General features: G+C 42.7%; 1 protein-coding gene across 1 annotated transcript in view; it reads left to right on the top strand.

Annotated features, from left to right (window-relative positions):
• Positions 1-1,962: 1,962 nt before the first annotated feature.
• The window catches only part of CRY1 (cryptochrome circadian regulator 1), a 40,495-nt gene continuing 24,809 nt past the window's right edge, over positions 1,963-17,648 (top strand). The window contains exon 1 of the mRNA XM_068400630.1: positions 1,963-2,547. Within this exon, the coding sequence (XP_068256731.1) occupies positions 2,390-2,547 (158 nt within the window). The 5' untranslated portion in view covers positions 1,963-2,389. The remainder of the gene's footprint in view (positions 2,548-17,648) is intronic.

Below are 17,648 nucleotides of genomic sequence, written 5' to 3'. Positions count from 1 at the left end.
CTTGGATGAGGGAATAGAGTGCACTGTCAGCAAGTTCGCTGATGACACCAAACTGGGAGGAGTGGCTGACACACCGGAAGGCTGCGCAGCCATTCAGAGGGACCTAGACAGGCTGGAGAGTTGGGCGGGGAGAAACTTAATGAAATATAACAAGGGCAAGTGTAGAGTCCTGCATCTGGGCAAGAACAACCCCATGTATGAGTACAAGTTGGGGACAGAGCTGTTGGAGAGCAGCGTAGGGGAAAGGGACCTGGGGGTGCTAGTGGACAGCAGGATGACCATGAGCCAGCAGTGTGCCCTTGTGGCCAAGAAGGCCAATGACATCCCGGGGTGTATTAGAAGGGGTGTGGTTAGCAGGTCAAGAGAGGTTCTCCTCCCCCTCTACTCTGCCCTGGTGAGGCCGCATCTGGAGTAGTGTGTCCAGTTCTGGGCCCCTCAGTTCAAGAAGGACAGGGAACTGCTAGAGAGAGTCCAGCGCAGAGCCACAAAGATGATTAAGGGAGTGGAACATCTCCCTTATGAGAAGAGGCTGAGGGAGCTGGGTCTCTTTAGCTTGGAGGAGACTGAGGGGTGACCTTATTAATGTTTATAAATATGTAAAGGGCAAGTGTCATGAGGATGGAGCCAGGCTCTTCTCAGTGACATCCCTTGACAGGACAAGGGGCAATGGGTTCAAGCTGGAACACAGGAGGTTTCGCATAAATATGAGGAAAAACTTCTTTACAGTGAGGGTGACCAAACACTGGAACAGGCTGCCCAGAGAGGTTGTGGTGTCTCCTTCTCTGGAGACATTCAAAACCCGCCTGGACGCGTTCCTGTGTGATATGGTCTAGGCAATCCTGCTCTGGCAGGGGGATTGAACTAGATGATCTTTCGAGGTCCCTTCCAATCCCTAACATTCTGTGATTCTGTGATTCTGTGATACAGGGAAACCTGCTGTGTCGGCAGCACACAGACGCTGGTTTGAGCTCTGCAATTAAACGATAAGGCGTTAGATATACACCATTTACTAACCATGACTTTACTAACAGCGCTAGAGAGACCATTTTAACTCATTCCACTGCTCAGTACTCGCTTGAAAACGTATTTTCTTTCAGCACCTCCCGCAGCAGGAGGCTTGCACGGCCGGGCCAACTCTGCCTCATGCTCAGCGGTTCTGCTCCAGCCTTTTTCACGCCACCTCAGCACCGCAGCGGGCAGCCACACAAACGCGGTCCCTTCTGACAAACTGACACGGGAGGGGAGACAGAGGGGTACGTGCGAGGACTAAAACGGGGGAGGGGGAAGGAGGACTGCCGCCGTCCCCCTGCCCGCCCGGCTCGGGCGCGCCTCGGCGGTGTCCGCGCACAGGCCGGTACCCGGCGGGGCTGGGCTGCCTACGCACACGCTTACACAAGCGCCCCGCGGGAGGGGGTGCGGTGGGATCGGCCGAGCCGATGGCGACGGCGCCGCCACACCCGCTCTGCCCGCTGCGACCGCCGGCCTCCCGGCGGCCGCTGCCGGGGGCTGAGCAGAGCCGCGGGCGCGCGCAAGGCGCTATACGTAACAGGCCAGCGGGCACGCGCCCCCGCCCGCGGCGGCTCCCGCGCGTGCGCGAGGGCGGGTCCTGACAGGACTCGGCGCCTCCAAGAGCCTTCTCGGAGCCTCGTGCTCATCCGGGTCCCACCGCCCCGAGCCGGACGGAGGGAGCCGCGGTCTCCGCCCCCGGCGCCCCTCCCCGCCGCGGCCCGCTGCTTCGCGCCGCCCCGGCGGGTGGGATTCCTGCCGAGATCGCGGGCCCCCGCGGCCGCTTGCCACCCCGCCGCGGGAGCGGGGCCGGTCGCGCCCCCCACCTCCCCGCCCCGTGCCATCTCCCCCCTCCGCCGGTAGTAAACACACTTCAGAAACGTGAGGGCCGGCGGTCACGTGGGAGGGCCCCGGCCAATCGGCGGCGGGGGGCGGGGCGTGGCCGCCGGCGGAGCCCCGGCACCCGGCGCAGAGTCACAGGGCGGGCGGCGAGGCAGTGGCCGCCGGCTGACACGAGGCGAGCGCGACCGGCACTGACAGCCGCTTCCCGCGGGCAGGGGGGAGGCCCACCGCGCCGGAGCGGCCGCCGGATCCTGCTCTCCCTCCCTCCCTCCCTCCCTCCATCTCCGTTCTCCCCGGCGCGGGGGCTCCGCGGGGTGATGCGTCCCCGCCGGGCGGCCGCCCCCGCCGTCTCCGCCGGATCCTAGAGCCGCCAGCGGCGAGGCCCCGCGGACCCCGCGCCGCTCGGCCACCCTCTCCTCGCGGGGCGGCGGTGGCCGTTGCTCGCCCGGGCGCCGAGCGGCGGCGCCGCACCATGAGCAGCTCCGCGGGCAGCGGCTGTTCCCGCTGAGCGCCCGCGCCCTGGGCCCGGTCCGGCGGCGGCATGGGGGTGAACGCCGTGCACTGGTTCCGCAAGGGGCTGCGGCTCCACGACAACCCGGCGCTGCGGGAGTGCATCCAGGGCGCCGACACGGTCCGTTGCGTCTACATCCTGGACCCCTGGTTCGCCGGCTCCTCCAACGTGGGCATCAACAGGTGGCGGTGAGTGCGGGGCGGCGGGGGCGGCCGCCCGGCGGGGGCCCTCATCCCCGCGTTATGTATGCGGTCACGCTGCCTCCCCGCCATCCCCTCCCCGCGCCGCCCGGTTGGGCCGCCGCCAGCGCCGGCTTCCCTCGCCCGCCCGCCCTTCCCGCGGCTCCGCTGGCGGTGTTACATATCCAGCCCCTGCGCCGGGCCGGGCCGGGCTGCCGCGGCAGAGGGGAAAGGGGAAGGAGCGGGGAAGCCTCTGGCAGAGCGCGGGGGCGGGGAGCTGTGGTTCCCTGGGGAAGGGGGGGTTCTTGTTCCCGCTCCTGGGGGCGGCTGGAGCTCAGAGCGGAGCTGCGTCGGCGGGAGGCGGGCTGCAAGCCCCGGGAGGAGCAGCCCGGTGGGCTTGCTTCACCTCAGCACCTGCGGGCAGCCAGAAACCCCGCGCCGGCACGTGGTGACTCCATTCTGAAAAAAAAAAACTGTTAAGCTGCTTGAATGGGTCAAAAGTAATTTCTCAGGATACCTTTCCTGCAGGGAAGGGTGGGTAGTGACCCTTTCCAGAGCATGCAGATCTGTTCCTACACCTTCAAGCCACCTGTGGTCCTGCCTAATACATAAATGAACTTCACTGTGGAGTTGTGGCTGACACTTTCATGCTAAATGTGTGCCATAATAAAGCAGAGGTTAATGGGACTTCTGTGCATACTTATGAGATTACTTAAAACATCTCTAGGGATCTGAAAGTTGTTACACTTTTGAAAGAGTTGATAATGCAATAGAGTTCTTTTATCATCGGTCCATCCAGTGTCAGGAACTTGAAATGCTCATGAGTTTAGCCTGCCCAGACTACCATGCTGGGAAGAGTTGTCTAATTATGGAACAAGCACAATGAAACTTGGCTTAACACCACATCACAGAAGGACAAAGCTGAGATACTTTGGGTTTCAGTTCAGTTTACTTCTCTTCAAGGATTATTTCTTTCAGATTTAATAATTTATATCCCATTTCATTAAATACTTTACCAGCAAGGTAATTTACTTTTGGAGGTGTTTTTTTTTCTCAAATTTTGTGAAGTTTTCCTTATGATCATATTTCTGGTTTTCAGAAGATAAAAACACTAAAAAATGGTTTCTGTGAACTTTAACTTGGTGGTTATTCCATTTTCAGTGACAAAAATAACATTCATACCACTTAGGAATAATAATTGTTAGATACTTCCCTTATTCGAGGTTCAATATGTACATTTCTTTTATAGAGGCTTTTAAATTTTTTTTTAAATTGTTTTGAACGGGATAGGTTTTTTTTGAATGAGAAATCCTGACTTTATAAAGAAAGCTCAGAGGTCTTAGTTTTATGGATGAAGCATGAACAACTAAAGTTTTAAAAGAATGCAGGCAATTGGCGCAAGTCTAAGTGTTAAGGAAGTCACATGTCTTAAGAATACTTCATAGGTTTCTAATGTGTTTTGCAATTGAAATGCTAAAACGTTTTTGGTAATATTCTCTGAGCTAGTGAATGATAGACAAATGTGAACTTTGATTCTCATAAACGGAGGTTCATGTCTTCAGTGCTACTGCCCTGGTTCTTCAATGACTATTTAACATGACGGTTAGCTAGTACAGTCCTTGAGTACATTTGTGTGTGATATATTTGCTAGTTGGTTTACTTTAACAGTTGTTCCCAGTGTTCTAAAAGACAACCAGTCACTGCACTGCATTTTGCATTTGAAGAAAACCATCTTTTTTTAGTTGCTGGTTCTAGGGACTGAGTTTTTGGTGGTGTGGGCTCAATTATTTATTTATTTATTGTATGAAGAGGAGTGTTTTTCTTTGAGTCCTTTTGTGTGCTCCCCCCTCACCCCCAGAGATCTCCCAGAAGGGTGAATTACAACTCCCTCATCCAAAGCACTTCAAACAATCTCCTGGGACTTAAATACCCTCAAGGCACATGCTGCACATGGATTTGAGTAGGAAATCTCACTGCCTTCCTAGACTGGTTTTGTGAGATCTTCAGGTTTTTTTTCAAGTTTAAAAGTACAGTAACTTTATGCAATAACTGTCTGCTAGAGTTGTCTGTTTATTAGAGTGATCTCAATAAATATTTATTTAAATGAACAGTTACTAGTTTGGAATGAATCCGTTTTAGGTTCCAGTGGTTTTAATGAGCTATTTTTAACCAGCGGTAACACACACATTCATAGTATGCATACACAAGACTTATGATGCAGTTTTTTTGGTTTGCCAGTCTCATTCAGCACTTGCAGTTAATAATCAAGCATTTTATCTCCTTGGTCATTTGATGACTGTAAGCAAGATCCCTGCTTACATGCCTGTGGAGTATGGTGTTGAATTACTCAAAAATATTTTGTTTGAGATTAGGAGCAGAAGCCCTTCAGCATTTGGAACATGAGTCAAGTTTAATCTTCTGATGTGAATTTACAGTGGTCCTTTCATAGTTTGAGTTGATTGACGCCAAGAGTTTATGTTCCGCTGAGTTTATGGTCCTGATGCCCTGGGCAAAACTCTTGTCTGTCAAAGTATGACTAACACAATGGACATCAGGAAAAATGGTGCAAGAATACGAGAACCCAGGAGGTTTAGTTTCTTGTTAGAAGTTAATATTGCCCCTCTGCAGAGTTACTAGTTGCAGTTCATTTAAAAAATGTGGTTTAGATCTGGCAAATAGCAGCCTTTAATACATAGGTGCTTTCTGATTAACTTTAAACGGTCATGTAACACTCAGGAACTAATATTTTTGTGTAATTGCACTATTGAGCAAGTCTAATTACTAAGCAGTCACATGGTCTTACTGACCTCCTTTCTCCTGGCATTCAGCCTACCTGTTCTAAAATCATTAATGCTACGTAACAAATGCCAGGGCCTTCCTCAACTCGCTTCACTTTTTCTGGTTCTGTTCTGGTTCTTATTGTTCCATCTTTCAAGCTGTCAAATAAATCAAGATGTGCTTCCATTGAGACATGCTTTTTCTATATAATGAGTTTTCCAGTGTTGTTCACAGACAAAGGCTTGCGAGAGAGGTTATTTGGTGCAGTAAAAGGTGATGAGGAAACGGCGGAGGGAGATGCTGAATGGAAAATCGCTCTAACACTCTCTTAAAGTTTTGTCAATTGCCCTTAAACTTTTGGCTCCAGAATTAGTGTTCATCTAATTGTGTCAACAGAGTAGACAAAGAATGTAACTTACATACTTCAGCAAGTAACCATTACCTACTTATGAAAAAATGTGTTTGTATGTGCTGACAGACTTTTCCATATTAAGGAGAATGGGATCTCATGTTTAGCAATATCACTTAGGAGAGGGTTTCATTTAGCCATGGATTTAGTACAGAGTGGCAATTGATCACGATACCTAAAAAGAAATGCAAATATTCCATTAGTTGCTGCATAAGAATTTACTTTGGCTAATAATTTACTTGAGTTTGCCTTTTTGAGTGTGTATGTATGTTTTTGATATGCTAGTTAAGACTGGCATGCAGCAATTGATTTTAAAAAGATGGATAGTCTGATCTTGCCAATCCTTTTATTTCTTTTTTTAATCATTCCTGAAGAGAACTTTCACTTTTAAAATAAGAGTAATAAAATTTGCTTTGTATATGTAGTATATTTTGTGAGAATATTGATGTGTTCAACATCCTGCAAAGTTAGCTGCTGCTGTTACGACAGATAGTCCTATTGATTTAGGAGAAAGAAAAGATGTGATATGTTTTTTTAACGCTCATACCTCAAAGCATATTAAAAATTAAAAACCTGAGGGGAAACAAAAAAATTCATTTCCAGGACAATCACTGCAATTCATGGAAATGGGAGCTTGTTTTGAAAAATTAATACTTAGACATCCTTATGTAGCATCTGTTAAATCTTGCTATTCTGTGCATCTGGTTTTGAAAATATGCTTATAGTTTCAGATTATGTAGGTAATGACTTGTCCTACAGAGACCTCTTTGTTGGATGTGGGATTGCTGAAGAAAGTTTGTCAATAGATTTATTCTACAAGTGATTGCAGTTTTAAATGATATCATATCTGTAATTCAGGCAGGCAAAATTTGTGTATTATACTTTAATTTTGGTGACATGCTTGGTATGTAAAAAGCAGTGCACCAAAATAATTATGACTTCCCTGCTAAAAACATCCCTTTGTTTTCATGGTGTAGCACTTAGGATGAAAATCTATTTGATTTATGAAATATTTAACATCAAGCCAATCATCTAAAGTCTAAATAGACACAAGGCTCTTGGTTTTTCAGCTACAAAGCTGGACATACATCAGGTTTGGAGTAACATTAGTTTCATATATATTCTGTAGATACATTGGGGTTTCTTTTACAGGGTGGGTAGCCTGTGCTGAACTCCGCTGCCGTAGCCAGGGTGTAACAGGTCCGCAAGGGAACTTCAGTATTCCTGTGCTGTGTTCTAGACATACCCATCATACCTTTTAATGAGTGGCTTCAACTCTAGTGCAGTGCACAACTTGGAGCACTTTTGTCCAACCAGGCCACTGAATTGAGGGTGATTAATCTGTAAATTTCAAAATCTTTTATCGAAGAGCAGTAACTTGTTTTCAGAAGCTGCCTGTTCAGATGGGAGTTCTGTAGTACCAGCAGGTAGATTGGAGAAACCCTCCAGTGCCACACACCTAGGTTGCCCACTTGTCCTCTTTCATAGAAAGCCCTGTCTACCCCAAAAGTGCCCACAGTTCAGCAATTCTCTCCATAGGTCATTGTGTTATATGATCTAGTCCTGTGATTTACAAAGTACGTCACAGAACCACAATGACGTATGTCCTCATGGTTTTAAACGTGCAGCGCTGATGAAAGAGGTGGTTCCACCCTTTTGTGATAGCATGCAGCCCTGTGGTGAACGAGGTTAGCTCATCAGTCTGTCCAAAAGAGATTAGCTACCAGTTCTGGTGGGATTAGCTCTGTGGTAGATTGTGCCAGCAAAAAGGTCGCAGTAGTAGTAGTGAAGAGGCGAGCGTGGGAAGGGCAGGTACCGTTTCTTTCAGTGGCAGTATGGATTTGTTCCAGATTAAAATGGCCATATAACTGTGGCCTGTGTTGCTCATGTGTGTAGTAACCACCGGGTGTTTTTTGGAAGGTGATCGTTGGTTTCTTCTGTGGCTTGCCATTTGTTGACACCCTTTGAAGTTACATTGTCAAAAATAAGTATCGGCCTTTTTACTGTGTTAGGGGAAAGGCCTGGTTTATTTTTTTTGTCAAACTGTCAGAATGTGAGAAATAACTCTGCCAGCTGAGAAATTACACTATGCTTGTTTGCTTATTTTGGTGTATGATCTTGTATCGCCAGATTCTGTAATGTAACTATTATTAAATTGGACAAGAAGTCTGAACTGGTTGGTCTGGAGAGAGCAGGCAGTACTGCAAATCCAATTTTATACAAAGCGTTCAGTAAGTTGTTTTTTCCAAGTAGCAGTAAGTAGCAGTTATTATAGACCAGAAAAATTCCAGTGAGCATTTATACAGTTTACTTTTTGACTGCAAGATTGATCTTGAAGGAATCTAATTCCTCAGGTTAAGAAGTTTCAAGGTTTTAGGGACCTGGTTTTACATCACTAATCTCCAGGTTTGAGGATATCAAGAGAAGATCTGGGTAGAGTGTTCTTGATATGCGAGAGTAGCGTGTGGACTTGAAGATTGAGTATCAAGGGACAAATGTGGTCTTGAAACAACTCCGTAGGATTATATCAGTCTTCCTTCTCTTGGGACCAGAAATCTAGTTTTGTTTTGTTTTACTGAAATATCAATAGATCACATTCTTTATTTGAGCAGGAGAAGGTAATCTGTCTGCAACTTGTGGTGTTACCTCCTCTGGTTGTAAAAGGAGAGGGTGATAACCCCCAAGAAACACCATCTGTGATGGATGCAAAAGCAGTTTTTTTTTAGGCAATCAAGAATACAGAATTTTTTTTCTTTCCCCATCTGATCAGTATGTGGCAGTGTCAATGAATTCTGCATCAGTTCTTCAAAGCACATTTTATATATTATCATCCTCTTTTGTCCATTTTCATGCAATAAAGTGTATTTTCCTTCAGTTCGTGAAAATGTCTTCATTCCTACCAATGGAAGCAACTCTTTAAACATATTTCATTATGCAAATATTGCAGAAAAGGCTGTTTATCATTGTGCCACCTGAACGTCTTGGTTTCTGACAGTTTATCTACAGCATGGAAGCCTTTATTTTCAAGAAAAGTGATTCTCATTGCCTGGCAGGTTTTTGGGTTAGTTACACAACCTGCGGTAGGAAGAAGGTCAAGCTGCAAGTGAAGTCGGTCATTTCTTCAGTGTGTAAGTTACACTAAAGTCAGTGATGTATTAATTTGTGTATTGAAACAAACCCTTCACTCTAGGGAATTTTGTGACCTTCCCATAGTGACCTAAAAAGGCAAAAGTCAGCTTGAGCATGATTCGGTTGTGTAAATAGCGTGGGAGTATGTGGCTTTGTGTTTTGTAGGCTTAGTAATTTGCATATCACGTTTTAGCAGGTTTAGTAGCTGTGGCCTTGATTACCTCTAGGAAAGGACTGGATTTGATTACCGGGGTAAGAACATCAGGGTATTTTAGTGCAATACATTTTAAATTTTTACAACTCTGATTTAAATATGGACCAAGGTTAGTTTGTGTGCTTCTGGATACTTCTGGCTTTCAAGGTCTTTGCAATCTAGGTCAACAGGTGAACTATAATTGCAATGTTCTTCTAACCCCGAAGCCTCCATATATTTTTCAGGACACCATTAAGCATCTGCTTTCACTGCTTTGGAGTTTCGTGTGTGTAAATGTTTCTTTATGCAGCAGTAAAGTTTTAGTGGAGGTGAAGGATAGACTGGAAAGGACTGGGGAAAACAGGTCAATATTGCAATGTTGTGTTTCTAGTGTGTAAATGGAGACAGCTGTGGCAAAAGTCTACCTGTATCTCTATACTTTTGGAGCAGTTACAAATCTGAGAGCATACCAATTACTAATGGTGAGACAATATTAAAAATTAACACATGAGCTTTGTTAGCATTAGTGTAGAGTAGCTGAGCTGCAGTGAACAGAGATTCCTAAAAAATTATTTTTTTTTTTTCTCACAGATTTTGTGCTTTGATACTTTTTTAAAAATTGCATTAGTATTTGAAAGGTCTGAAAGTCTATATTGGTAAACCTGGGTAGGAAATAAGAATTTGGTAATACTCAGGGTTTCAGAAGTAAATTCAGGTGTCAAACTGTTGCTCATAATCTCTTTGAAAAGTGCTAACTCAACAAGTTCCTTGCAATAGGATGGAACCTGTTCAGGTTATCAGAGATGAAAGGGATTTCTTCCAATTGAACATCGGTCAGGATGTGTCCTGCAAGTCTAATTTCTATGTTGACAGGCATGTGATGTCCTGTACACCTGAGCTTTTGTGTTATGTGTTGCTTCCTCCTGCAACTAAACTAGAGAAATTTTCTCGGCCTGCTTTTGAAACTTTCTTTATCTCAGTGTTTCCTGATTTGTAGGAAAGCATTTCCTTTCCTGTTCAGTCACACGCATTCCTTTCTTAACATGTTAGTATGTTTGTGACTTTTGCACAGCCGTGAAAAGTAAAGGCTTTAAAATTCTTGCCCTGTAAGTTTGATTCCTTTCAGAACACAGACTCCTACCCTTTCAAAATTAAAACCAGAAATGTTGAAAAAAACCTGTTTAAGATCAAATGGGGAAGTTGTAAAGTATGAATACATGTTGTTACTGATTCTTCAGTGATGGAGGTGAAATATCTACAGCACAGGCTACTTAGGAACAACTCCTGTAAGGAAAACTTGGATTTTTCTATGTTATCTATCCAAAGCGTGGAATCCATGACCTAGGAAATGCTTTACTTTTTATAGTAAGGAACCTGTGGAGTTCAATGCTTGCAGACCTTTTTTTTTCTTAATGCCAATACCAATAATTCTACTTACCTTGAAGGTGAAGGGTAAACTGTGCTGCAGTTGAGAGGGGGCAAAATAGTGATTGAAGGAACAGGAATAGGAGGGCAACTTTCATTAGAAAGATGAGTAAATAAATAGGTAACTCCTTCATGTAGGTTGCTTGTTACTTCATGCCTTGTGTAGTTCGTAAAACGTGATGGTGGTCTGCACAGTTACAATTGTGCTATGCACTAAAGATATAGAACACTGTGGCAAACTTTATCTCAGTTTCGCAATCTGTGCAGTTCTGAAGTACTGGAGAAGTGTACAGAGAATTGTGAGACTCCATTTTATAGAGCAGCTGGCATTAAAAATAGTTAATGATTTGATTTCCACTACTTTGGATTAATTGAAGATTGGAGTCACATTTTTATTTCCTATGTTCTCTTGTGAGTTTCCTCTGAGTTGAAATTTTCTGCCTGTAAAATCTGTGGCATCAAACGATTTTTTAAAATTTTTTTTCATTTTCTTATATTTCACGTTCTTGAGAGTAAACAAACTCTTTTTTTTTCTAGAAGTCTTAAAGTAGAAAAAGAGAACAATACAGCTTTTAGCAGAGATTGCTTACTATTGTTTCCCTTATTCCCCTCTCATGGAAGAGGCCGACTCTACACCTGTAAAGCTGAGATGTGCATTTAAATTTAAAATATTCTACAGAGTAATTTTTGCCATCCAGGTTTCAGAAGGGTCTTTGGGGAGGAGGTTGCGTTTTGGTTTTGTTCTTCGTTTTTGTAAGTCTTGCTGTTAGCAAACTCAGAAGTTGAAACTGTCCAAGTCTTAATGAGGGTGATCAAGCAAAGGATGTCATCTGAATTATTTGTTTTATTTGGGTTGCCTAGGGATAATTCCTGTGACTTTCCATCATTATTTTTCAGTAGATGACGGGCTTAGTAAGATCTAGTTTACTGTGCTTTTTCTGCGTTTCTTTTTAGACAGCGTAGCTGTTTGCTGTTTACCGCTATTACGCAGTATATCCCAAATCCCGTGGATGCTTCTTTAAATGACTTGTTATGAGTGACTTTTTCATTTTGTTTTCTCTAGCAGACTCTTTAACTGGTATGACCTGGAAAACATCTACTAATGTGTAGTTTCTTCAGTTTATGACAAAGAAAGAAGGTGTAAATTGCTGTGATATTGATAGTTCAGCTTTAATTGTGGTATATTTCCCCCTTTTATTTCAAGGCTTTCATAATCTGAGGAGATCTATATAAAGATCAGTTTTGATCCTATAGGCATGGTGTTCTTCAGCGAGCAGGGTTTTTCATTTGATTGAAATTCCCTTTCTGTAAACTAGATGCCAATAAATTTACTGGTGAGAAGTAGTTTATTTCAGCGATAGTGTGTTTTTCTTCTAACCCGTGAAGAAAATCATGGGTTTGTGGGGATAATGTGGATCTTCCTATTTTTACATCTTAGATTTTGGCTTTTTGCATTCTTTCAAATGTAACTCCACCAACCTCTCTTCTTCAGGGCCAGCTCTGAAACATTGTGTTAGTTTGCCAAAGAAAAGTTCTTCAGTGCTGCGTTTACTGAAAGTTTTACTCCAGTTCTTTACTACATCCATATGAGACAGCACAATGGAGCTTGCGGTTTTGGCACTGGAGGTCATGCTTTCAAACTGAAAAGTGTTACTAGTGATCAGATGTTGCTCTTGCAGCAGCAGCCTTTCTGATTTTTTTCATAATTCAACAATTTTTTTCTTCTACTAGTCCATCTTCCTTTCAGAATCCTACTTTTGCAATTGCTGCTCTATGGCTTGTCAAGTGCAATGGTAAAGTAAAAATAATTTTTAGGTTTTTCTGCTCTGCTGTTGGAAGAGTATGAGATTTGCAGGAGTAATTATCTCATTATATATGATTTGTTCCTGAGTGAAAGTGGGGGAAATTTCAAAAACTTTTTCACTTGCAGTACTGTATTGTCATTGATTCCAGTATTTTTCCTGTTGAATTTACAAGTTTTAAGAAGACTTAAGGTAAGCTTTGCAGAGCTTTGCTGTGTGTGCTTGGTTTTTCTGCTATCATAGTATGAGCTATAGCTGTCAGAATTTTTCTGTTAACTGAAGTTTTAATTAGTATGTACTATATGGTAATGCATACCTTGCCTTTTGTTGGAACGAGTTGTCTTTTGCTTGGAAGTGTTAGTCCCTTGTGCTTGCCTGCCTGTTCAATTTTACCTTGAATGAAAGCGTTTGAACTTGGGGTTTGCATAAATTGATCAAAAAATACCTATGCACAAGTCAGCGTAAATGATGTTTGAAGCCTTGTAGGCTTATTTATACAGAGATAATATTTATTTTCTTCATGAGGTTAAGATATAGTTCAATGAAAAGTTGCACTGGTGATCTTTTTTTCTTTGCCATAAGGTTAATGGTCATTAACAGCAACAGTAAACATGTAATTAAGTAATTGTCAACGTTACTTCCTGGTTTGTGTGGTACCTTTGTATGTCCCCCGCTCCACCATCCATGCAGTGTTAAACAGAGTTTAGAAACATGTTAGCTGTACCTGCCATTCACGAGGGTTTTTCTTTTATGCAGATTTGATGTTATTTAGACCTGCAGTGAAGGATCTGATTAGCTTGTGCTTGGATGGCAGTACTGAAGCAGCCTGTTTGTGCTGAAGCTGACTGCCAGCTGTTGACTCTGGTGGGGAACATGTCGTTCACGAGCTGCTGTTCATTTTAACACCTTCCCCTTCTATTTTTTTATCAGCTCCTCCTGTTTTGAACATTGCCTTGCTACTTTTTGAACTCCAAGCACGTATTAGGTTTCACTTAACCTTTAGCAGCCAACACTTTTAAATACGACACAGAGGAGCAGAACCGACCCGCTGCTTGTACGTGTTCGAAGTTTTTCCCTGTGTCGGATGGGAACAAAGTTCAGCAGCGCTACAGGAGTCCTCTCGGAGCGGCTCCGAGGGGAAGGAGGAATTGGGCTCCGGCTGCAATGGTTACGTATAACTGGAAAAGTAGGTCATTGTGGCAGGGAGTAGTCCAAACAGCCGCCTGGTTGCTGCAGCGACGACCTACTTTAGGAAACTATTTTTGTTGATTCATATTGAAATGTTCCTCTTACAAATGGTATAAGGAAATGATCAGGTTATGAGACATGTAGCAATGAAAGCTGCTGACTCCCCCTGCCCCCCCCGCCCCTTCTCCATTTTTTTTTTCTGCTTCAGTGTTGGACGTATTGGGTTTAAAGCAAATAAGGCTTGTTTATTTTCAGTTTGACCTCTAGTGGGGAACATCTCTTCTTGCTTGAAGGTTCTGCATAGCAGTAATACTTACCAGTGGTGATTAAGTTTCCAGAGTTCAGAGCCTACAAATGCTCCCCTATCATTTTTGTATTTAGAAATAACTTTAGAGTTTAAAAAAAAAAAAGTGTTCTTTCTTAGGAATATCTGTTTTCTGGAATGCTAACAGTTTGTCTTGATATTCAACTGCTCTTATTTTAACTGCTTTGTCTCCCACAAAGTTTATCCACCTTCAGGAAGGTGGGCTTGGTGCCCTCTCCTCTTTAAATTGGCAGGGTTCCTGTCTGCATCTTCTGTGTTGCTATTAATTCTGATCTTGGCACAAACAAACTGGAAAAAATCACGTGATCCTCTGTAGGATGATGTTTTCCAGTTGTTTACCTTTATTCTTTCAACAGTCAAAGTAATAAAAAATTTTTGACTGGTGTTCAGGAGATAAATTTTGGCAATTCATTCCAGTCTTCTGAAAGGAATGGGTAGGCAGGGAAACCAAGGAAAGTATAAAAATACAGTTGTCCTAATAAAGGTTTCATTCTTCATCTAAAGTGTCATCGCTTCTGCAGAGATGATTGAATATCACTTTTTAGTTATGAGAATGTTCCACTTAACTGTACTATGCAACTTTTCAAGATTCATTTAGTTACTTCAAGTGAGGTTCTTTCTCTTGGTCCTGTCTTTCAGTATTGCAGTGAACTGCTGCAGTTGTGGCAGATGAAGGTAGAGTGTTTATCTAGAGTTTATTTGGATTTTTTCATCTATTAAGTCTTGAGCTATATTTCAGTTTTGTTTGCCAGGGCTTATGTTACTGAGCTCCGTGCATCTTTTTTGCCAGCTCTGGTCTTTGAGATGGAAGGCCTCTGCAGCATGAAGTGAACCATTACCTTCATTAATCTACTTATATCACAGAATCACAGAATGTTAGGGATGCCAAGAAAGTTTGGGACAAAGTGGAGTTTTTCTGGATTTATGCAGCTTAGTAAACAAAGCTGTGTTTCACTTATTTGGGCTTTTTAATGTTTTGTTTTGTTGTGGGTTTTTTTTTTAAATGTCGATTCTTTCTATATGATTATTACTCAAAAACCTGAACTCATTTTGTTCATGTTTACCTTTGTTCAGATGTAAAAGACTTATTTCAGTTTTGAAAGACCAGTTCAGAACATTTTCGCCTTCTTGATTCGTAAGAGTAGCAGTGGGAAGTTAAGATAATGCTGAATGTCTGACCACCATAAGGCGAGCACCACAGAGATGAAATCCAGTCAGTTTTAATCAAGATTTTCAGGAATAGCTTCATTTTTTTTTTCTTTTCCTGTTTTCCAAACTTGCTACCAATTTCTGTGCTTGCTAGTAGATTTCAGATCTATCCTTATTTCTATTCTATTAGTTTAATAGATTTTTCAGATGTGGGAAGCTAGAGATGATGGAATTACACCTTAAGGACTTGCAATTTATACAGTGTAGTTGAGAAATGTATTCATTTTACATAGTGTTTCATTTCTGGGAAACATAAAACTGTGCAAAATCTTACTAACGGTAATTATAACCTTAAAAAGGTCACTTTAATGTAAGGAAAGTAAAAGGATTTTATTAAAGTAAATGAGGGGCAGTATAAAATTTGTCCTTGGGAATGAGATTGCAAGACTGTATCTTGTTATAGTGCTCTTATCGCGCTTGCTCTTTTGCATGAGCCGTAGCTGTTACTTTCTCATGGACAGCTTAGATTGCTGAAAATAACGTGGCTGAACTATTTTATAAAGCAGGCCAGCTCTGGTTTAATTACATCAAGCCTTATGAGCTGCTCATTTAAATAAGAGAACTTGGGTACATGTGAATAAGGAGTTTTATTTAAATATGAGCATGTCTGTGCTGTCAAGTAACTTAGTTTTGTAATTTGCTTTTAGGTCCTGTTTCCCCAGCTGTCCCCACTGCAAATACATTTGTTTGCTCTTGGGTTTTCCTTTATGGATCCAACTAGTTTCCTTCTGGAAAGAGTAGGCATAAGGAATTAAAGTCAAATAATAAGGACTTTGATTTATCAGATTGGAATTAGAGGATTAGAGAAAAATAAACACAGAATATATACATTAAAGAATGGAAGACACTGTGAGAGAGAGTTAGGAAGCTGTGACCCTGTTAGTCTCATATCACCAGAAGGCTGACCTTTGTAAAAAGCAAGTAATTTGAGATGCTTGTTGCTAGTTATATGGGAATAGTTCAGATGAATAATAGGTGCCCTTTGAATGTGAAGTTAAGATCCAGATCTTTACAGGAGCTAAATACAGTATTTACTGCGACGTATGACTCGCCAAATTGGAGCCAAATACAGATTGCTCTTTGGGAGATTGTGAATGTCTTCTGAATAGGACAAAAATTTTGTGTTTCCTTCCTTTGGGGAATGCTAACCTTGAAAAGGTAGTTCAGTTGGAAAGAAGTTAATGAGGAGTGATATGTAAGAAAATGTTAGCTTTGTGTCCAATGGAAGCTAGGTTAGATTCAAATAATTTTGTGGTTCTTTATAGAGCAGTAGTGCTTGCTGTAGTTGGTATTCTAGTGCCACAGCATATGTGAAATCATCCTTACTACTTAGCTTCAAAGACAATGCACCCAGAAGGAATCAGCTTGGAGAGATTAAATTTTAAACGTTGCTTTCTCTCAATTATTGTTCAAAGCCCTTTCTTTCATCCTTTTCAAAGAGTTGAATTTGGTTTTTAAGAACCTCTTTTACAGCAATTACAAATATTTCAGCTGTATGTGTGCTTGGGTGTGTGTACCTTGACTTCCTCCTCAATCACAGCTGTACTTTGGCTTGAAGGTTACAAAAGTAGTAAATATTGGAGGAAAAAAGCCAACTGACGCACTTTGTGGTCTGTGTTTCGTTTTGTTTTTGCGTGTGGATCAGCTCCTACTAAGTTATGAAAGATGCTGAAATCCTGAACTGCACTCTAAAGGAGCTGTTTTTTCTCCACTGACTGTAGAGCAACCCTGCAGGAGATTAGTTAGCTCCCACAGCCGCTTCACTGAAGTATCCAGAGTTGAATAATGTGAACTTTTTCCTGCTTTTGTGTATAAGCTTGAAGGATAATACCACTATGAAATGTGTTACTGTATATCTTTTGAGGATGTGGAAGTTGTATGCGGTATTTGCTGAAACAATGTAATGTAATAAGACATGCCTCTGTGACCTTGATTTGGTAACAGGAAGATATTACTATGGCTTACTGCCAAAGGATGCTGTGGAGAGTACATAACACTTAAATCCTGTCTAAGCTTAATCTGCTTATAGTTTCATAAGAATATATTGCTTGCACTAAGACACATTAGTTGGCAATCAAACAGGAAAATATACTGTTAAAATATTAAATATTTGTATATACAGAATCACAGAATGTTAGGGATTGGAAGGGACCTCAAAAAAACATCTAGTCCAATCCCCCTGCCGGAGCAGAATTACTTAGATCATATCACACAGGAATGCGCCGAGGCGGGTTTTGAATGTCTCCAGAGAAGGAGATTTCAGAACCTCTCTGGGCAGCCTGTTCCAGTGTTCAGTTACCCTCACTGTAAAGAAGTTTTTCCTCATATTTATGTGGAACCTCCTGTGTTCCAGCTTGAACCCATTGCCCCTTGTCCTGTCAAGGGATGTCACTGAGAAGAGCCTGGCTCCATCCTCATGACACTTGCCCTTTACATATTTATAAACATTAATGAGGTCACCCCTCAGTCTCTTCTTCTCCAAGCTAAAGAGACCCAGCTCCCTCAGCTTCTCCTCATAAGTGGTTCTTCATGGCTCTGCGCTGGACTCTCTCTAGCAGTTCCCTGTCCTTCTTGAACTGAGGGGCCCAGAACTGGACACAAGATTCCAGATGCGGCCTCACCAGGGCAGAGTAGAGGGGGAGGAGAACCTCT

This window comes from Nyctibius grandis, chromosome 5, assembly GCF_013368605.1.
Source record: "Nyctibius grandis isolate bNycGra1 chromosome 5, bNycGra1.pri, whole genome shotgun sequence".
NCBI classification, from domain to species: Eukaryota; Metazoa; Chordata; class Aves; order Nyctibiiformes; family Nyctibiidae; genus Nyctibius; species Nyctibius grandis.
Note: the sequence above shows the minus strand (reverse complement) of the source record. Positions and strands in the feature narration are given on the sequence as shown.